Below are 23,143 nucleotides of genomic sequence, written 5' to 3'. Positions count from 1 at the left end.
TGTGTTGGTGACGTGTTGGGGGGTGTCGATGACGTGTGAGGGAGTGTTGGTGTGTCGGTGATGTATGGGGGAGTGTCGGTGATGTGTGGGGGGGTCTTGGTGATGTGTGGGGGTGTTGGGTGACTTGTGGGGGTGTGTTGGTGACGTATGGGGGTGTAACATGACGTGTGGGGGGGTGTTGGTGACGTGTGGGGGGGTGTCGGTGACGTGTGGGGGGTGTCGGTGACTTGTGGGGGGTGTCGGTGTGTCTGTGACGTGTGGCGGAGTGTTGGTGACGTGTGGGGGGGTGTTGGTGTGTCGGTGATGTGTGGGGGGGTGTCAGTGACGTGTGGGGGTGTGTCGGTGACGTGTGGGGGGGTGTTGGTGACGTGTGGGGGAGTGTTGGTGTGTCCGTGACGTGTGGGGGTGTGTCATGACATGTGGGGGGGTGTCGGTGATGTGTGGGGGGGTGTCATGACATGTGGGGGGATGTCGGTGACGTGTGGGGGGTGTTGGTGATGTATAGGGGTGTGTCATGACGTGTGGGGGGGTGTCGGTGACGTGTGGGGGAGTGTTGGTGTGTCGGTGACGTGTGGGGGGGTGTTGACGTGTGGGGGGTGTAGGTGACGTGTGGGGGGGACTCGGTGAAGTGTGGGGGTGTGTTGGTGACGTGTGGGGGTGTGTTGCTGATGTATGGGGATGTGTCGGTGACGTGTGGGGGTGTGTTGGTGATGTATGGGGGTGTGTCATGATGTGTGGGGGGGTGTTGGTGATGTATAGGGGTGTGTCATGACGTGTGGGGGGGTGTTGGTGACGTGTGGGGTTTGTCGGTGACGTGTGGGGGTGAGTCATGACGTGTGGGGGTCTGTTGGTGATGTATGGGGGTGTTTCATGATGTGTGGGGGGGTGTTGGTGATGTGTGGGGGGGTGTCGGTGACTTGTGGGGGGTGTCGGTGTGTCTGTGACGTGTGGCGGAGTGTTGGTGATGTGTGGGGGGGTGTCGTTGATGTGTGGGGGGTGTCGGTGTTTCTGTGACGTGTGGGGGAGTGTTGGTGATGTGTGGGGGGGTGTCGGTGACGTGTGGGGGGTGTGGGTGATGTGTGGGGGAGTGTTGGTGTGTCCGTGACGTGTGGGGGTGTGTCATGACATGTGGGGGGGTGTTGGTGATGTGTGGGGGGGTGTCATGACATGTGGAGGGGTGTTGGTGACGTGTGGGGTGTATCGGTGATGTGTGGGGGTGTGTCATGACGTGTGGGGGGGTGTCGGTGACGTGTGGGGGAGTGTTGGTGTGTCGGTGACGTGTGGGGGGGTGTCATGACGTGTGGGGGGTGTAGGTGACGTGTGGGGGGGAGTCGGTGAAGTGTGGGGGTGTGTTGGTGACGTGTGGGGGGGTGTTGCTGATGTATGGGGGTGTGTTGGTGACGTGTGGGGGTGTGTTGGTGATGTATGGGGGTGTGTCATGATGTGTGGGGGGGTGTTGGTGATGTATAGGGGTGTGTCATGACGTGTGGGGGGGTGTTGGTGACGTGTGGGGTGTGTCGGTGACGTGTGGGGGTGAGTCATGACGTGTGGGGTGTGTTGGTGATGTATGGGGGTGTATCATGATGTGTGGGGGGTGTTGGTGATGTGTGGGGGGGTGTTGGTGACTTGTGGGGGGTGTCGGTGTGTCTGTGACGTGTGGCGGAGTGTTGGTGATGTGTGGGGGGGTGTCGTTGATGTTTGGGGGGTGTCGGTGTTTCTGTGACGTGTGGGGGAGTGTTGGTGATGTGTGGGGGGGGTGTCGGTGTGTTGGTGATGTCTGGGGGGGTGTCAGTGATGTGTGGGGGGTGTCAGTGATGTGTGAGGGGGTGTCGGTGTGTTGGTGATGTCTGGGGGGGTGTCAGTGATGTGTGGGGGGGTGTCAGTGATGTGTGGTGGGGTGTTGGTGTGTCGGTGACGTGTCGGGGTGTGTCGGTGACGTATGGGGGTGTGTCGGTGATGTGTGGGGGGCTGTCACTGACGTGCGGGTGGTGTGGGTGACGTGGGGGGGTGTTGGTGTGTCGGTGATGTGTGGGGGGTGCCGGTGACGTGTGGGGGGTTTCAGTGACGTGTGGGGGAGTGTTGATGATGTGTGGGGGAGTGTTGGTGCGTTGGTGACGTGTGGGGGAGTGTCGGGGATGTGTGGGGGGTGTCAGTGTGTTGGTGACGTGTGGGGGGGTGATGGTGATGTGTGGGGGGGTGTCGGTGATGTGTGGGAGAGTGTGGTGTGTTGGTGATGTGTGGGGGGGTGTGGGTGATGTGTGGGGCGGTGTTGGTGTGTCGGTGACGTGTGGGGGAGTGTTGGTGACGTGTGGGGGTATGTTGGTAACTTGCAGAGGTGTGTCGGTGATGTGTGGGGGGGTGTCGGTGTGTCGGTGACGTGTGGGGGGGTGTCGGTGACGTGTGGGGGAGTGTGGTGTGTCGGTGACGTTTCGGGGTGTGTCGGTGACGTATGGGGGTGTGTCGGTGATGTGTGGGGGGGTGTTAGTGATGTGTGGGGGGGTGTCGGTGATGTGTGGGGGAGTGTGGTGTGTCGGTGACGTTTCGGGGTGTGTCGATGACGTATGGGGGTGTGTCGGTGATGTGTGGGGGGGTGTCAGTGACGTGTGGGGGGGTGTCAGTGTGTTGGTGACGTGTGGGGGGTGTCGGTGACGTGTGGGGGAGTATTGGTGTGTTGGTGATGTGTGGGGGGGTGTCGGTGAAGTGTGGGGGAGTGTGGTGTGTTGGTGATGTGTGGGTGATATGTGGGGCGGTGTTGGTGTGTCGGTGACGTGTGGGGGGTGTCGGTGACGTGTGGGGGTGTCGGTGACGTGTGGGGGGTGTCAGTGTGTTGGTGATGTGTGGGGGGGTGTCGGTGATTTGTGGGGGAGTGTTGGTGTGTTGGTGACGTGTGGGTGATGTGTGGGGGGGTGTCGGTGTGTTGGTGACGTGTGGGGGGTGTCAGTGATGTGTGGGGGGGTGTCGGTGTGTTGGTGACGTGTGGGGGGGTGTCGGTGATTTGTGGGGGAGTGTTGGTGTGTTGGTGACGTGTGGGTGATGTGTGGGGGGGTGTCGGTGTGTTGGTGACGTGTGGGGGGGTGTCAGTGATGTGTGGGGGTGGGTGGTGACGTGTGGGGGGGTGTCGGTGACGTGTGGGGGTGTGTTGGTGATGTGTGGGGGGGTGTGGGTGATGTATGGGGGGGTCCACATCAACCCTCCCCCACCCTGTGGTGACACTCTCCACGGACCTGCAGAAGGACACAAGTCCTCGCTTGCGATCCCACACAACCGCAAACCTGAAGCTCATCAGAACAAGAGTTGCAGTTGAGCTTCTGGTTTACTGGATCTCTGTGTGGAGAACCGAGTCTCGGAACTGAGCCTCACCAGAGTATGAGCACAATACGAATTTGTCTTCATGCTCTCTGATTGGCCAGTCACACACAGAGCCCACTCTTCCCAACACACATCTCTGCAGGCAGCTCGGACACACAGAAAGTGAGTGTTGGAGTGAGGTCTGCCTGTGGGACTGTCAAAATAAAAGACTGATGTGTAGTGTCCACCTGGCATGGTCTGCCTGTGGGACTGTCAAAATAAAAGACTGATGCGTCGTGTCCTCCTGGCATGGTCTGCCTGTGGGACTGTCAAAATAAAAGACTGATGCGTCGTGTCCTCCTGGCATGGTCTGCTTGTGGGACTGTCAAAATAAAACACTGATGTGTCGTGTCCTCCTGGCATGGTCTGCCTGTGGGACTGTCAAAATAAAAGACTGATGTGTAGTGTCCTCCTGGCATGGTCTGCCTGTGGGACTGTCAAAATAAAAGACTGATGTGTCGTGTCCCCCTGGCATGGTCTTCCTGTGGGACTGTCAAAATAAAAGACTGATGTGTCATGTCCTCCTGGCATGGTCTGTCTGTGGGACTGTCAAAATAAAAGACTGATGTGTCGTGTCCTCCTAGCATGGTCTTCTTGTGGGACTGTCAAAATAAAAGACTGATGTGTCGTGTCCTCCTGGCATGGTCTTCCTGTGGGACTGTCAAAATAAAAGACTGATGTGTAGTGTCCTCCTGGCATGGTCTGCCTGGGGGACTGTCAAAATAAAATGTGTGTGGCTCTCTTGGTGTTCAGTGGGAAACGGGACCAAATGGTTCTTTGAGCATTAAAGGTTGCCGACCCCTGGTCTAGACCATATCATGGTCTACACCATATCATGGTCTACACCATATCATGGTCTACACCATATCATGGTCTACACCATATTGTGGTCTCCACTATATAGTGGACGATCGACTAGAGTAGGTCTACTGTGTAATCTAACACAATCTAGTAGAAGTGTACTACTATATGTATTAGATCATTAGATCTCAAATTTCTCAGCCTCCACAACATTTGTACTTTACAGTGTGAAATTCTGCTTAATCCTCTTCATGGCCAAAAATGAGCCATTGACCTTCATTTTAATACCACATTTTCTAATTCCACTGTTACAGTATAAACAGTGGTGTGCAGTCAGGGGCAGCAGGGCAGCTAGCACTGCTAGTCTTATCAAAAGTGATTTTTTTTGTTAATAATTAAAAAGCGATTCTGAAATCTGTGTCTGGAATCAATTAGTGACTTTAGCAACCTCATCCAGAAAACGACTGGTTATATTGTGTGGAGCTCAAATCTCCTATGTCCTCTAAATGCATCACAGCTCCTTTCCTCTGCTGGGGCTAGCAGTAGCTTCATTGCTAACCTCTGATGGAAGCTGGACCTGCTATTGGGTTAAAACGTTGAGTGACAGTATCATCAGCCAATCAGATTGTGATGTGTTATTGACCTTAGGACCAGCAGAGTTTCTAGTGCTGGTCTTGGTGTCGTCATTGAAATGAGCCTCACTGATTGGCTCATGATCAGGTGGTGATGACTCTGTTATTATGTGCTCCTCTGGAGTGATGGCGGCTAATTTAACATCAAGATCTAAGATACGATAGAAGACCTGCTTCAGGGAACTTTTTCAGTTGTGAGTAGAAGAAGACCAACATCAGAAATGATGAGCTGAACTCAGACCATCAAAGGCTTTGTCAGCATTTTACAGCAGGATGGGTTTAATATACAAGTGGTGGTGATGCTAGTTTGTTTTTTTCACTTTCTGTGGATTAGATTGGTGGTGCTGATGGCATTTGGTGCAGTTTTTGATTGTAAATTGGTGCTTCCCATACAACCATGCACACAGACAATCAAGCACACATGCATGATAGTAGTGGGTGAGATTCGCACCCCCCCCCCCCGTGTAAACCTGCTGGAAACACTGGAGAATGATGTGATGGTGAAGCTGCACAGTGATGTCTTGATCAGCTGTCATGTTGGTGTGGATTAAGTACTGATGCATAGTAGTGGCCTTACATTGGATTAGGATGGTGAATTTACTGTAGGAGATAATGTTTTGAGGGGGGGGGGGGGGCTGCTGGCCCTGACTGGAACACCACTGCATGCTACTGAGTATAAATAATTGTGCATTCTCTACTGTTGGCTGTTGTTTGTTAAACATAAGTAATGAAATTTGAGCAAACATTCAATTCACATTCTTTATATTTGTGGCATAGCTTATAAATATATTCTAAAATGATTATTTCGCCACACATAAAAGGTCATAAGGGTCATTCACAACACAAAGATCACATAAAACAACTTTTCCTCAAGTCAGAAACATTGAAACTGAGTGATTCATTTAAAACAGCACAGATCAAGTTCAAACTTGAAATAACAACCAAAAAATGTTTTTTCAGAGACCAGGGATTAAGAGGGGAAATTACATTTTAGACATCCATGTGCCTGTACAACCTTAAAAACATTCAGTACTTCTATGAGTGGAGTGAAATTGTGGATCAGAGTAAATGTCAAATCTCAATACTTTATTGAATATGAAATGCAAACATTGCAGAATTCCTGGTTTTATACTATTGCTACAATGACAATCAGTAAAAAAGTGGTTTTAATGAATGTCAGTGTTACATTTTTAGCTGCGGACGAGAGTAGTCAATTTGAGGAGGTTTAAAGTTTAAGATGTGCACAAAAAACAAACTTCATATTAGGTCAACTCATAATCCTCGTGTACATGCAGAGATTGAAAGCTGAGGTCAAAGGTCAAGTGTCTCAATGTGAATGTTGTCATGCAGGGATTCTGTCCAGGCTGTGGTTTGATGCTGAAATGTACCTGTTCACCAGGTTGTGACATGGGGCTCCGTTCTGACAGGGTTGGCTTTCACACTCGTCCAGGTCCACCTCGCAGTCGGTACCGCTGAACCCCGGCAGACACTCGCAGGAGTACATCGCGGTCAGGTCACGGCACGTGGCTCCATTGTGACAGGGGCCAGACTCACACTCATCGATCTCAGTTTCACAGTTTACTCCTGCAAGAACATCGAAAGTAGTGGGGAGATGAGGGAAGCGGCGGAGGTTGGAGACAAATGAATACGTCAGGCTTCACAAACATGTGAATGCTGATGTGACATCAGAGGTGATGCACATCTCTCACAGATGAGAGTCATGAAGAGATAATGGATGGCAATGGTTTTTTTTATGTAGTTAAAATACATTGCACGCTCACTTTATCACACAAAACACTTGGATGTAATGAACGATGTGAACCAAAAACTGAGCCCAGAAGCTCCACTGAACCTTCACCACGGGCAGAAAACCAGCCAGGTTCGCCACTGACTGGTAACTATACTGGCTATAGATGGTTCAACAAGTTACGCTAAGCACAGGATTGTTTGGTTTTCATGGACATGGGTGGGGGGAGGTCGGGAAGGAAGGTGTATGAGAGCATGGAGGAAGAAGATGCTGAGATAATAAAAGCTCAAAAGGAGAGAACGTTAAGTTCAGGCAGTGACTCAGATGATACGATAGGGAGTCAGAGAGTTGTGCGGAGGACAATGGAACACCCATCTGAAGACAGCAGTTGACCATGTTTAAAAGCTGTTCCTCAAAGAATCCATAAAATGACTTAAAAAGTGAGGTAGGAATTGGATCTAAAAGGCAGGTTGTTAGTTTAACTTGGGAGAAAACTTGAATAAGTGTTCTTTATACATCCATGTGCCTGTACAACCTTATAAACATTCAGTACTTCTATGAGTGGAGTGAAATTGTGGATCAGAGTAAATGTCAAACCAGAGAAAAACAGTCCAGTGATTCCTCAGGTGAAGACACCGGTCCAGGTGAGTTAAGCGACGGTCACAACCCACCCTGCATGTTTTTAGTCCGTACGTTTTTTGGGGAGGCCACGGGAGGGAGTACGTCAATGCAAGGTGTAAATACATGGCCCACACGCCACGCCTGGCTGTGAGCGGTTGCTGCATCATACGTTGTACAAGTGGTCAGTGAGTTGTAGGTGCTGACAACATAAGATCTCCATGCAACTGCCACGTAATCCTGTGGAGGCTCTACTTATACTTACTGCTCATGTACAGTGTCCTTACTCATTTGCAAGTTGTAAGTGCGTGCAATTGTGATGAACATGAGTTTTTCCAGATAGAGGATTTTCAGATAGACTTATTATATCAGTGAATTATTTTTCAGTGACCTAGGATACATAGTGATGTATTTATTATACACACAGACACATAGTTTAAAATTATGCAGGGAGAAGTGAAAAAAAAGCAGTCATTACATTTCCAAATAAATGCGACATTGTTGTTTTCATCTTTATGATGCATTTTTTGGACCGATGCAATAAATACGTTTGTAGGAGGTACTTTTGATGAAAAGCTCTGTTGGAAACTGCATATAACAGCATATACAATATTGGGATAATGTGTAAAATCCCATGTATTGTTGGTCTAAGCCCTGCAAACCTACGGCATGTCTGCATGCTCCCAATCCGTACGGGGCGAGTACATCCTCACTACGGATGTACGAGGGAGGAAATTGGGGGATACCCACCATATCACCCAATTTCGGCCACGCTTTTGCCAGGAGACAGCATGCACTTGCAGGGTGCAGCCAGTTGTGACCATTGCTTTTAAAGGCAAAGTTTGTAAAGGTATAAGACTGGATCTGATGTCATTTATTTTGCTTCTGATGTGGTAGGCATAATCCTCACAAAAGGAGTTAATGGGTAGTGAGGGTTTATTAAAATTGGTGTTTGTTAAAAGGTCGAAGGTGGAGAACAGGAGCTTTGGGCTATTGAGCTATTTTTCTCATCTCTGATGAGCTTTGCGAAGTATGAAATGCATGACTGTTTGACTGTTAGATTGTATGTTTTGAGATGGCCATGAAAAATGTCATAGTGAACAGTGAGTTTTAATTTTCTCCCCCTCTGCTCGGCAATCCTGCAGTTTCTTTTGTGTTGATCATTTTCCTTGTTTCTCCATGGTGCTGGTAGTTTAGTTTTATTGATGTTTTTTGTGATAATTAGGGCCACCAACTCTCAAGTTGATTTTAGGTTCCTGTTAAAATTGTCAACAATAAGATCATATGGAGCGGGTAAAACCTCAGCCGGGATGTTGTGTAAAATTTCAATAACATTTTCAGCCACCAAAGTTATGTAGCGTTTCCTCACTGTTCTGACCGGGGCCTCCTGCTGGTTAAAACTAGTGATATTAAAAAACACAAAAGTGGTTGGACACACCCAATGGTCAGGCTACAGAGCTCCTGCCCAAAAACCTGGAACGGGAACTGCTGCCAGATAAATTGTGGCCAACCTTCTACAATTCGAAACAAAATAAATTTTCCTGAAAAAAGCGTGGCAGAAGAGGATACAGGTGGGCGGTAAACAAGTTTACTTCGATCATCACTACCCACCAGACTGTTAAAGGCAGTAGCGTGCGGTGGTGTTTCAGTCAGGGCCAGCAGTTACAACAACACCCCCCCACACACACACACCCACATTGCACATTATGTCCTACATTAAATACACAACGTGGATCCAATGTAAGCTCATATTATGCATCAGTACTTAATGCACACCAACATGACAGCTGATCAACAACCACACCACATCCAAACACCACTGTGCAGCATTGCCATCAGATCATCTTCCAGTGTTTCCAACAGGTATCTTAAAAAGATATATTAGTCCTGAGCTAGATGTCAAAAGTTCTCCATATGTAATCCCGCAGTTTGTTTTTTTTTAAACCAGTGTTTGATGTCGGCACTATCTTTACTAGCGTAATGATATGTTGTTATGCGTGCTGCGTCAGACTCACATGTAAGCTGCTGGTCTAATAGGAAAGCGCAAAACATCCAAGAGGGCCGCGCCCAAAATAGAGCTTACGGCAGCTCAGATGAGAAAATCTTTAACAAGCCATGAGAAATATGCAATAATACTGAAAAAGCATGTAACGTTGCCAACTGTATGAGCTCCGCAGCTTATTAACATGTCAGAAAGCAGCTTCCGACACGTTAACGAGCACCTGGATGCACCTGGAAGCTGTCATCTATGAAGTGGCATTTTCATTCTATTATCGTGTCAAATATAGATATATATTGTGTTTTTGTGTCTGATACAGTTAATAGTCATTTCAAGTATTAAATATGCTTTGAAATCCAATCCTTCAAATCAATAATGCTAAAAACAAATTGTTGTGGACGAGTTGTCCGAAATCCTTTGGACAGGTTGTCTGGGTTTGCAGTATTGTGGAGTTATCCATGGACGAGTTGTCCCCGCACCATGGGGCTGGAGCTCCCTGAATTTGACCCTCCTTCACCTTGCTATGGCAGTGAGTGGGGCTAGGCTGAAGCTGAAGCGAGCCCGACTGGAGCATGAGGCTCGTGAGCGGACCCAGAACTGACAGTTCCAGCTGGGTGTCCGAAGGCTGGAGACTGAAGCTGACACTGCTGTCAGGCTTTGTCAGTTGGAGCTTGAAGCACAGACAGTGGCTATTAAGTCTGAGGCTCCAAATAGTGCTTGAGGTGAATTCCCTGGTCCCACCACACACACACACACACACACACACACACACACACACACACACACACACACACACACACACACACACACACACACACACACACACACACACACACACACACACACACACACACACACACACACACACACACACACACACACACACGATGGAACTAAATTTGTACATTTAGCATGCGAGTTCAGAGAAGCCGAGGTGGACTTTCTACTTTGCTGCGTTTGAACAGATCACCCTTGCTTTGCAATGGCCAATGGATCTGTGGGCCTTCCTGCTGCAATGTAAATTCAGTGGTAAAGCTTTGGAAATTGTGTCAGCTTCACCATTGAATGATGGCCTGGAGTATGCTACTGTTAAAAGTGCCACATTTAAAGCCTATCGATTGGTGCCAGAGGCTTATAGACAGAAGTTCACAAGTGCACAAACAAAAACTTACAAAGTGCTAAAAAAGGCATTGGAGGCTTGAGGAGTGTGGCTTCTGCAGCAGCAGAACCGTGAATGATGTTAAAAGGCATCTTAAATCCACTTCCCTCAACTGGGTGAAACCATTAAAACTCCATAGGTACTAAAAGTTAACATTAGTGTCTAAAAACCAAGTTCAAATCCTCTAAACCAAAACCCTAACTATAACTTAATGAAACAAAACTCCTATTAATCAATGCCTCTAAAGCCAACACCTAAATAGTAAATTAAGTTCTAAACCCTACTAAAACTATGTGCAACACCCCCACTTGCTCCTCCTCTTGGTTCAGCCCGGAACCTTCTTCAACATGTCCGTCCCAGGGGGAATCTTTTACTGGTCAGGGTTTTGGAGAGCGGGAGGGTTGACAGCTGTCACTGTAGGGTGTTGGTGGAGAGACGGACGCTGGTCGTGAGTTACTTCTGCGTGATTTTCTGCATTAATACATCTTGTAGCCTACTTTGAGGTGATCGTTTGAATGGCCTCCTCCTCGGGAGGTAGCAGTGGTAGTGGGAACCGGGTAGTGACAAAAAAGCGCGATAGATCGAGCTCCTTGCCTAAGAAAGAAGGAGACAGAGTGCTCAAAATGTCTAAATCTGTGGAAGAGTATAAAGTTTTGCTTAAGATCAAGGATCAAACTGCAGATGGGTTTAGAGCAGTGAACCCTTTGAAAATCGCAGAGTCACTGAAAGTCTTCGGTGAGGGGCTAGATGCGCGTGTCCTGTCAAATGGGGCAATTATTGTGATATGCAAATCAAAGGAACAAGTGGATAAAGTGAGCAAGGTCACAAAGATCGCCGGTAAAAAAGTGGTTGCTTCTCTTATTGAAAAAAGAGACATAGTGCAGGGTGTCGTGTATGGTGTGTGTGCTGATATCTCAGAGGTCGAAATAAAGGGTAACATCAGAGGCGGGATAGTGAGTGAGGTTAGACGATTTAAAGCCCGTGAAGGAAGCAACCCCAATGCCCCAGTCTTGATCACATTCAGTGGCACTGTTTTACCGGAACGAGTATTTCTAGGATGCTTGTCATATCCAGTGAAAACTTATCAGAGGCCCCCAATACGGTGCTTTAAATGCCAACGCTTTGGACACATGGCTGCGTCGTGCAAAGGCAGCAGGCGATGTGGAAAGTGCGGAGGAGAGACTGATATTGGAGAATGCACAGTGGACGATCCTAAATGCTGCAATTGCGGTGGCTGCCATGTGGCGTCCTCAAAAGAGTGTCAGCTTTATGCGAAGGCTAAGCAGGTATTGGTGGTAAGGGAACAACACAAAATCTCCTACGCAGAAGCTCTAAAGAAGGTAGAGGGCAAATCCACTCAGGCGGGAATGACTCCCCCGAGGGGAACAGTGGAAGTTACAGAACCACGTCGCTCCACAGATCATGATTTGATTACTGTGAGTAAGGAGTGTCTCCTGGCATTTATTGTGGATGTTGTACATGGTTCTCGGAGCAAGGTTTCAAGGTCTGACTTAATAAAGTGCGTTGTACAATCTGCTGGCAGATTCTTGGGTCTTAGAGACTAGGCTCCCCAGTCACTGTTCAACTATATGAGGGAGGGCCTCGAACCGCCAGTGGTATCTAGCCAGTCCTCGAGAGTAGATTGGGCAGGCACAGATGGGGCAGAAGGAACAAGTGCCATGGAAGAAGGTGATCCCATCAAGGATTAGTTAATGGTCTGCATTCTGCAATGGAATGCTAGGAGTCTCATTGCAAATGGCCAGGAGATTAAAAAGTGTATAAAGGATTTTGATGTAAAGCCAGATGTTGTGTGCGTGCAAGAGACTTGGTTGAAGCCATGTCTTGATTTTTCAATTCCTGGGTATGACTGCGTGCGTGAGGATCGAGGTGAAAGAAGTGGGGGTGGGTGTGCCACGTTTGTTAAAGTAGGGGTTCAGTATAAACGGTGTGAATGTGACGTCTCTCTAGAATGTTTAATCACTGAGGTGTGGAGCACTGAGGGGAAAATTGTTATTATAAATTGTTATAATCCATGTAAACGTCTGGATTTAACAGAGCTAGAAGGGATGGCTGGTTACACTGACTCCTCAGTTGTTTGGGTGGGGGATTTTAACGCCCACAACCCCTTATGGGGAAGTCAGGAGCGGGACACAAATGGCTCTGTGATTGAGGAGCTTCTAGACAGAGGTAATTTTGTTATTCTGAATGATGGTTCCCCCACTCGGATTGATATTAGCACAAATAAAACCTCTTGCCTTGACCTCACCTTTACAAGCCCGTCGCTAGCCAGGATAGCTGACTGGAGAGTCCTGGATAGTTCATTAGGTAGTGATCATTTTCCAGTAATGTCTATTTTTAATAAAACGCTAGCGACAGAACCATTGGGTAGACCTCTCCGACTAGACTTCACTCGGGCAGACTGGGACAAGTTTAGGGAAGGCACCAGGGCAGGGCTGGGTGATGTAAATAGCGATGGGTCTATAGATGAAATGGGAGACTCATTAGCAGCTTTGATCAGGAGAGTTGCTTCAGAGACCATTCCCTATAAAAGGCAGCTTCCAGACAGAATTATTGTCCCATGGTGGAATGAGGAGTGCAGTATCGCTGTGAAAAATAGAAATAAAGCATTTAAAACCTTAAGAGAATATCCTATACAAGATAATGTAAATAAGTTCAAAAGGTGTAGAGCTGTAGCTCGGAAAGTCATAAAAGGGGCAAAGAAGAAGTCTTGGAGGGCATTTTGTGGTACTTTGGGGCCTAAAACCCCAGTAAGACAAGTTTGGGCACGGATTCATAGGATGGTTGGGAAAGGGGTTAATACCTCAGTTCCAGTATTAAAGGATGATGGCATAGAGGCTATCTCTAATAAAGAAAAGGCGGATTTGTGTGTGAAGGTGTTTCAAGATGTTCATAATTCAATACTTTTAGAGGAAGAAAGTATTAGAATTAGAAGAGAGGTCGTGAAAGATAATAAGTGGAAGTTAACATGCACAGAGGGTAATGATAAATCATTTAACATGTATTTTTCCTTTAAGGAGCTCAAAGATGCCATAGAGGCCGGAGCAAACACCACGCCAGGTCAAGATCAAATAAGTTACACGCTTCTGCAGCATCTGGATGACCCAGTGTTGGAAGAGATCCTGGTCTTGTTTAATTATATTTGGGAGGCTGGGTCATTACCAAAGACCTGGAAACATGCACTGGTGATTCCCATCTTGAAGCCTGGAAAGGGCCCGTCCTCCCCATCGTCTTACAGACCTATAGCCTTGACCGCGGTGCTCTGTAAGGTGATGGAGAGGATGGTAACAAATAGACTGATGTATTTTTTAGAAGTTAATTGTTCTTTTGTAAATTTTCAGAATGGCTTTAGAATTGGCAGAAACACAATGGACTCTGTTGCAGTGCTGGATCAAGATATTCGAAGAGCGATTATTAATAAGGAAGCAGTGGTGGCGGTTTTCATTGATATTGAGAAAGCCTATGACAGTATGTGGCGGGAGGGTCTGCTTTTTAAACTTTTTGATGCCGGCATTAGGGGCAGGATGTTCCATTGGATAAAGAATTTTCTTAATGAGAGAACAATCCAGGTAAGGGTAGGGCATGATCTCTCAAGGATAGTAGGTATTTTGAATGGCACCCCGCAGGGTTCAGTAATCAGTCCGGTTTTATTTAATGTGATGATAAATAATATTTTTCAAAGTGTGAGTCCAGCGTTTGGAAAATCCCTCTTTGCAGATGACGGAGCCATTTGGCATAAAGGCAAGAGTATAGACTTTTTAATTAAGCAAACACAGAAAGCCTTGGGTCAAATAGAAAGCTGGGCAAACACATGGGGTTTTAAAATTTCTATATCAAAAAGTAAATATATGTTCTTTGGTCTCAAAAGGAAACTCCCTAGTTAAACTCTGCAGTTGTATGGGCGCCCAATAGAGAAGGCTAAAGAGTTCAGGTTTCTTGGTATGTGGCTGGATGAAAGGTTAACTTGGAGAATGCATATTGAAAAAACTATTAGCAAATGTGAGAAAATAATTAATGTTCTTCGCAGTTTGGCTGGCAGTGACTGGGGAGCAGATAGATCCACGCTCCATATGATCTATAGAGGAATGATAAGGCCAGTACTGGACTATGGCTGCTTTGTATTTGGTGCAGCGGCAAAAACTGTATTGGGAAAACTGGATGTAGTACAAGCAAAAGCCCTACGAGTCTGCAGCGGAGCGTTTAAGACCACACCTATTCCTGCTCTGTTAGTTGAGATGGAGGAAACTCCCTTAAACCTTAGGAGACAAAAGTTGGGTCTCCAATACTGGGCAAGATTAGCTGGCCATAAGCATAACTCTGCAGCCAAGTGTCTCTTGGAAGATTGCTGGGAGTTTGTTAAGAGAGAGGATAAAGCCACATTTTTGAGATCCACCTGCCAGACAGCAAGTAGGATGGGTTTGGAGAAGGGAGGTGTGGTTGGAACAATGTGGTCTCCTGCCCCATTCTGGCTTTTACCAGAGCCTGAGGTCCAGCTGGACCTGGTGGGGCACGACAAGGGGCAGGTCAGTGCCCAAATTAATGAGTTTGTGTGTCTCAACAAGAACAGTGCACATCACATATTTACAGATGGGTCCAGGGATCCAGACACAGGAAAGGCTGGATTTGGAGTTTACATAGTAAACAACAAAATTGGTAAAAGTATGCGAGTGTCCGATAATACAGCTGTGTTCACTACCGAGTTGCTAGCCATCCGGTGGGCACTAGATTGGGTTGAGAGAAACAACGGGGAAACATCTTACATCTACTCAGATTCATTGTCTGCTTTACAGGCTATTTCTGCTGGTTGGTCCGGGGCTCGAGCAGACATCATCTTGGAGATTTTGTGTTGTCTTCGCCGGATAGAGTCAATGGGGTCTAGTGTTGTGTTTTGCTGAGTCCCAGCCCATTCAGGGGTAGCGGCGAACGAAGCAGCTGATACTTTGGCTAAACAGTCACTCCTCTGTAAAGAAGGAGAGCACAAAATCTGTGTGGGAAAACTTGAGTACTTAAGTATTATAAAAAGTTCGATGTATAAACAGTGGCAAGTAGAATGGGAGAAAGAGAGGAGAGGAAGGCATTATTTTAACTGTCAGCCTCTGGTGAGGAATACCAGGCCCTTATGGACATGTTGCCGGACAAGCCAAGTAAAGATAACTAGATTGAGACTGGGGCATTGTGGGCTTGCAGCATATTTAAAGATCGTTGGTAAACACCCTGATGGACTGTGTGAGTGTGGTCAGCTTGAGACAGTACCTCATGTACTGTTTACTTGTTCCCTACACTCTGCTGAAAGAAAGGTTCTATACAGACAGTTAACAGATCTCTCAATATCAGTGTTCTCATTTAAGTCATTATTTTCTTCAGGAGCGAGCTCGCGCTTGATAGACAAAGCTGTTCTAACCTTCCTTCTCTCCACCAACATGTACTCAAAAATCTAAAATAAAGCAGTGTGACACCCTGAACGGTAGAGGCAGCATTACGCTTATGCTAGTGTACAGCCTGCCGGAAACTAAAGAAGAAGAAGAAGAAGAATCTTTTACTGGGACACCAGCCTGAACACAAGACAAGGTAAGTGGAAACTCCTCACACACCACATCTTCAAACATTCCCAGCACACATCAACAATTAAAAGAATAAGATCATCTTAAATACACATATTGCACATTGCTCTATTCATTGTGGTGTTGTCTCCACAGGTGGCCGGACCTATCCACAACAGACGATTCAATAAATAAGTTAAAACAACAATCTTCAAGATCTTAAAGTGCCGTGTGCTTCTTAAAGTGCTGATGAACATTTTAAAGTGCTGAAAAAAGTGCTGTGAGTGCATCAAAATAAAGGAACGAGCTTCCTGTTCGTTACAGTGACACACACACACACACACACACACACATACATATATATATATATATACTGTATATATATAGTTTTAAGAAATTATCTGTCATCTAGTATCTACTTATCCCATGTTGTGTTCTGTTTCAGCCATCATAAAGAACAAACCTGTCTGGCCAGAAAAGGACATGACAACAGGTTCAAACAAGATAGAAAAATATTCTGCAGTCTGGTAAGTGATTTTATTGTTGCCTTAATAGCAATTATCAAATAACGAGATAGATTAGTGTTTAGCTGACTTTTTATTATTATTATTATTATTATTATTTTTAAATATTTCAGCAGTCAAAAAAAAGCTCACTGTAAGAGCACAGGTGGGGCCCACCTACACAGGACCTGCCCCCAGCAGAGGAGCTGGCCCTTGACCTGAATAAAGGGAGGCCAGTGATGGAGGGGATCCAGGGAGGGACTGTGACAGACTGACTCCTTCCCCCTGATTGCCACATCAGGGGGAAGGAATCTGACGGGCAAAAAAAAACAAAAAACAGGGAATAAATCATTTGGTTATGATTTTTTTCCTTTTGATTATCAATAATTGATTTCCAGTTCAAGGTAACTATACGATTTCTCTATCTGATTGAAATGCCATGACTAAAGTGACAGGATTCTGGTGCAGGTTAAACCGCAACTATGTTGGAAGGAGGCTTCGAACAGTGTTGGAGGATGTAGTGTTGCCTAAAAACAAACAAAAAAAATACAAAAATCACTCAGCACTACAAAATACATTTCTGTATGTCAGTATGAATACAGACCGTGAAAGCGGGGCCTCACCATCCTTCGGACTTTTGGGGTTTTAAGCAGGAGGCGTCAGAAAAGTGACCACAGGGAGAAGTGGCTTGTGGCGACCAAGCGTTCATAGCGACGTCGCTGTTTGATCCTTCGATGTCGCTCTTCCTATCATTGTGAAGCAGAATTCACCAAGCGGTGGATTGTTCACCCACTAATAGGGAACGTGAGCTGGGTTTAGACCAGAGTGGGACAGGTTAGTTTTACCTACTGATGATGTGTTGTTGCAATAGTAATCCTGCTTAATAATAGTAATCCTGTTTAGTAATCCTTTTTTTTTTTTTTTTTAATGGTAAATGGCTCCCACATTACACTTCCACTACAGATGAAACACATGTCACAGAATTATTGTGCCTGACTTTGTATTTGCTGCAGTGTCTGGGGACAGAGTGGAGCTTTTGGAGCCACCTGACTATGATCCTGCTAGTTTTGTACATTTTAAACAGTGTTTGCCTGCATGTTATCTCAAATGTTAAGAATTGTCCTGCCCATGTATGTCTATGCAGCAGGGTGAAGGCACATCTGTAGATGCAATAAACTCCCTCATGTTCTCCTGAAGGAAATTAAGCAAAGCTGTAACAATAAAAAAGTATCTATCTATAATTGATCACCTTGTATGTCAATGGTATACATAGAATGCTGAATGTAATGTTACCTGCAATCTTGTAGTATTCCTCTTTGATATAAAGAACTCTTCTGTGGCCAGGGAAGGTGATAAATATGTTGATGAGTGCCTTCAGAGCATTGCAGACACATCGTACCATGCGGCAAATGGTTCCTTTATTGAGGTTTTCCGCATCTCCAACCGAATACAAAAAGCTTCCACTTGCAAGGAACCTCAATGTCACACCCAGAAGCCTACATAGGTATTTCAGTCCATCCCCTGAAAACCTATGACATTCAATGAGATATTCATGTCTAAATACCAGCGGGTCTGACCTGTCCCTGAATACTCTTTCATGCCGAAAGGCTTGTCTGATGATGAGTGCTTCCTCATCTAGCACATCTTTGAGAAAAGGGCATGCCATCATGAAGAGGACAGTGGCTAATTGGGAGTTGGAGCTTTATATTCTATATTGCCTCAGTCACATCTAAGTGAAAACATCCTTGCAACTCTACAAATTGTTATAAATATAATGTCAATAACTACAATGAGCCATCTAAATAAAACTCTGACAGTAATTCCACAACCAGGATTCATTAGTATTACAACATAGCCATAGGCCTGACAGAAAAAAATTAAATGAATAGAGATATTTTAAAGTTAAAAGGTGAGGTCCAAATAATATATGGTATCCATTGTCTTATATTTACAACACTTAAAAGTGTCTTCTGTCACATTATTTATGATCTTTTCTAACTTTTCAGTGTTGGTGTTTTATTAATAAGGAAAATATTCCCAATAAACCATCTGCCTTCTCACTTCCATTGCTCAAATCTTGTGTTTTTATGTTATTTGTCATTATAAATAAACTATGATCCTTAAAAAAATGCTAAAACCAAAAGTCATTGGACAAATTAAATGATTATTTATTATATTTTGGTGGACAAACATGTCTAAAAACTATTAACATCCTGTAAAGCAGTCATTTCACACAGCGCAGACAGCAGAGCCACACCAGGGATCTTTATCCTCTCCAGCTAACCTGCTCTGCAGCAGGTTAGCTGGAGAGGATAAATTACCATGGTTACCCTGACCGGGATAAACTTGGCCAGCTTTCGTTCAACTGTTTTGGGGATAACTTTATCCAGGAAAGCTGAATTTTCCAGGCTTTATCCCTTTTCCTGGATTTGTGCAATACCCTCCTGGATCTTATGAATCCTCTGTTGTTGTTGTTGTTGTTGTTGTTTACATCCTCCGCTTTGCACTTGTTTTGTTCACTTTTATTTTTTGCAACCACAGAGCTGCAGCTGCAACTTCTGTGTTGGTCCCGAGAGAGTGAACGCTCCGGTGACTTACCTGACTGGCGGCACCGGGACATGGGAGCCTAGAGCTTTCTGCTCAAACGCCCGAGCACTCGGGAACATGGAGGCTGCTCCAAGTGTCTGTCTTTGCATCGCATCTGTGGTCCGTCCCCGCACCGCCTTCTGCCCGACCACCAGAGTGGCGGAGAGCCACCCCAACCTCCGCGCCTGAGCAGAAAGCGCGATGCAAAGCCAGACCCGGTCGGCGCAGCGGCACGGCATACCGACAGCGCGACCGGCAGCATGCTGCGAACAGAAAACTCGGATGCAAAGACAGACCCCAGTCCCGAGCCCCGGTCTCACCCTTGCCTTACGTCCACTCTTTCACCATCAACACGAAAGTTGAGCAGCAAAGAAATGAACAAAAAAAAAAAAAACAGTGCAACGGTGACAATGCTAACAGAAGATTCATCCAGTCGACATATTAAAATATTGAGGGCGTGTAGTAAAGGAGACGGCTCCTCAAACTCAGACCCGTTCCGTGGTCCTGGTACCCTGACGGAGGGGTGGTGGAAAAGCAACCACCTTTGGAGCGGTTGTTTCCGGAAAATCACAAATTCTTGCAGTGGAAACCCGAACCATATCGAACTATACCTGTCCATTGACGCACTTTTTGTGCGGTGGAAACGGGGTGTAAGGTATCACCAGGCAGAATTGAGGTCAACAAATAGGATCTTTGTTTCAAACCTTTTGTGTTGGGTGGCTTTGTGTCTGTGAATGTAAATGACAAAGCCGTCCTGGTGAAAATTTTCAGAGACCCAGGATGTTCACAGTCTCTCATTTTGGCAAGGGTACTTCCCTTTTTTTAATGCAACTTCCAGTAACTATAGCTCCATTTTGCAAGGAGTAGACATGGGCTACACTTCAAGACCGTTGCAACTCAAAACGAGTGAATGGAACTTTTCCCTTTGCTGTGTGCCTTGCCCTTCCCTTCCCATAAAAGATATTGCTATTATTTTGGGGAATAATGTGGCAGGAAGTCAAGTACTTCCTGTGCCAAAAGTACATGACACAAGTCCCAGGATTGAGGAACTTCATGAGGGTGCGTTCACTGGGGTGTTGACAACTTCTGTGATTACTCATCCGCAACGGCACAACAGAACAAACAGTATGGATACAGTGGGCCCTATGTCAACAACAAGGTCGATGGCATGAGCAGATGAGTAAAGGACAGTCAGTTCAGGAACCTCCACCTCCTGTATTGCTGGGTGCAAGCATGTTGACACACTTTTGCAAAATGTCCTTTCTTGTCACAATTTCTGCACGTCAATGTGGCAGCAGGGCATGAGGGTGCAAGATGATTGTCAGCTCCACATCTGAAGCATTTACGGGAGGACTGAGCAGCACGAGTAGTACCTGTAGGTGCAGATGGCTTCTTCCGGGACCGTGGTCTATGCTGTTTCTTTTGCACTACCTGTACTGGTAAGGTAGGTTTCTCTCCAGCCATGCGCTTAGTCTGTTCAGCTGCAGACTCCATCTGTGTGGCAATCATGATATCCTAGTCTAGAGTGAGGCCAGGTTCGAACAGCAAACTTTCTTAAATTTTTGCATTGAGGATGGACTCAATAAGCTGATCACACAGCATCTCTTCATTTTTATCTACATATTCACATGATGTTGCAAAGATCAAGGCATGTGTAGTAATGGACGGCGTAATGAAGAAGCAGGAGAGCATGGATTTACTGTTTTCATCTTTACTCAACAGCATTCATAACAACAGCGTGGCAAAACACTTCCTTCCTGTCTCAACTGTGATTCCATTCAGCTTACAGCCTACACTGACACCTAGTGGAGAACCAGTGAAATAACATCTTTCCTTGTTAGTAAGATAATAGAGAACACAATGAACAGAACTGCATGCGTGCGTGCGTGCGTGCGGTACCTGAGAAGCCCACCAGGCACTCACAGTCGTAGTGGTCCTTCTCGTTGATGCAGGTGCCATTGTTCTCACAGGGTCTTGAAGCACACTCGTTGATGTCGATCTCACAGTTGTAGCCTTGGAAGCCTGGCACACAGAAGCAGTGAAACTCTGCCTGTCCATCCACACAGATGGCTCCGTTCTGACAGGGCTCAGACAGACACTCATTCACGTCCTCCTCACACGTCTTTCCCTCGTATCCGGCTGCACAATGACACTCAAAACCTTCCGGGTGTAACACACACGTCCCGTTATTTCTGCAGGGCTCATCGATGCAGTCGGTCACGTATGTCCTGCAGTCCTGCCCCCCAAACCCTGCGGGACACCGGCAGAAGTATCCATTGAGCTGGTCCACGCACAGGGAGCGAGGTTCAGCGCAGGGGTCACTGTGACACTCGTTCACGTCCTCGGTGCAGTTGTCCCCTGTCAGGCCATCGGGGCAGATGCAGTGGTACTCGGGGGTGCCGAGGACACTGGAGCAAACCTCACATGACGTGAAGACGCAGGCATCGTAGAGCTCATCGCAGTTCTTTCCCATGTACTGGACCCCGACTTTGGGACAGATGCAGGCGTAATCGTCCATGGTGTCCACGCAGGTGGCTGCGTTTTGACAGGGTGCAGACAAACATCTGTCTGATGTTGCTGTGCACAGTGTGCCTGAAAACAACAACACAGGTCTTACTTTTACATGACATTGAAAGAAAATACATGTGTGAGAAAGAAGTGTAGAAAGCAAACAAACAATAAGTTATATTTCACAGAATGAGCTGGTCAAAGGCAGAAATGTACCCAAAAATTACTAAATTGAATTTTGGCAATTCCGACACTTTTTCCTCAGAATTTAAAAATTCCCTGTAAATGTTGCCTTTTTTTTGCAACTTTAATCTGAAGATTCTTATTCTAATCACGGTTCTTCAATTTTAATGATAATAATGCATAGGTTTTATATAGCGCTTTTCTAGACACTCAAAGATGCTGTACATTGCATTATTCATTCATTATTTAGCTACATATGTAGTGTTGGGATCTGCAGGACCACAGAAAGTTTGTTCATTTCTTTGGTTAGAGACAATATTCATTTGTCATGAGACGCAGTCATGACATGAATTCTGACCCAGGAATGTGATTGACCATCACACCCAGTGGGGGTGGAGGGCCTTCTGCAGGACCCCCCCCCCCCCTTTCTGCTCACAAGACTCTCCCCCCATGCAATCAGCCAGTCACTGATTGGTTGAAGCTCTCAGGCTTCGACACCTCTGAAGTCACACGTGGACAAAAGGCTTTCACCCAGCCTCCATTCAAAATTCAAAATAATTATTTATGAAAAATTATTAATTTGAATAAATTGGTTATTTATCAAATAATAATGAAATTGGGGCACCACCAGCTAAACTGAAAATAGCTAATACCAAAATATCAGTCTTGTTTGTAAAAAGGTATTTAAGTTAGTTAATATTCCTGTGCAAAATATAACAATCTTAAATAACAAGGAAGGTGTGAGATTCGAGCACAGACTGTTACAAACCAGTGAATTGTCAACAATAAATACACAATAATTACCAGGAATCCATCAATTCAGCTAACAGGTGTTTATTACAAAAGTGTATTAATTCATAAACAATTCAGAAATAATATCATAAATCAACACAATCAAGTAGAAAACGTCATCTAACACGGAGATCTAATCTACTAAACAGCAACACTGTATACAAAGTGTGTGTGTGTGTGTGTGTGTGTGTGTGTGTGTGTGTGTGTGTGTGTGTGTGTGTGTGTGTGTGTGTGTGTGTGTGTGTGTGTGTGTGTGTGTTGAGTCTAAGTGGGGATGTAATGACCATGGTGTCAACTCATTTCAGACAATAAAAACAACTCCAGATTCCTCTTTTCCACCATTGACCTTTTAATTAATACAGATTTTAAAAAGTCCTCCAGGATTTTAACAAACATTTTATGTGAGGACTTTGCCGAAACTTCAGAAGTAAAATTGATGCTATAAGAACTGATCTTTTATCTCAACAAGCTACTTTAAGGCTTCTGAACTATTACTTTTACCTGAGGAGACACTGGACAGTCTGTCCTTGTTGACGCGGAGACACTTGGTCCAATTTTCTCCCAAGTTAACCCACAACCTGCCTTTTAGGCCCGATTCCCACACCGTTCTTTAAAACATTCCATGGTTCTTTGACTTTCAGTTTCTGAACATCATGAATTACTCTCTTCAGACGGTGTTTTCCCTGCTGCCTTTAAAACGGCAGTGGTG

General features: G+C 45.9%; 1 protein-coding gene across 1 annotated transcript in view; it reads right to left on the bottom strand.

The window, feature by feature from the left end:
* The window catches only part of crb2a (crumbs cell polarity complex component 2a), a gene marked incomplete at both ends in the record, with an annotated part of 107,035 nt that overhangs the window by 52,497 nt on the left and 31,395 nt on the right, over positions 1 to 23,143 (bottom strand). Inside the window, 2 exons of the mRNA XM_080510027.1 lie at positions 6,170 to 6,365; positions 20,851 to 21,543. Coding sequence (XP_080366153.1) covers positions 6,170 to 6,365; positions 20,851 to 21,543 — 889 coding nt within the window. The remainder of the gene's footprint in view (positions 1 to 6,169; positions 6,366 to 20,850; positions 21,544 to 23,143) is intronic.

This window comes from Blennius ocellaris, assembly GCF_963422515.1.
Source record: "Blennius ocellaris genome assembly, chromosome: 15".
Lineage (NCBI taxonomy): Eukaryota > Metazoa > Chordata > Actinopteri > Blenniiformes > Blenniidae > Blennius > Blennius ocellaris.
This window is presented reverse-complemented; position numbering and strand designations above follow the sequence as displayed.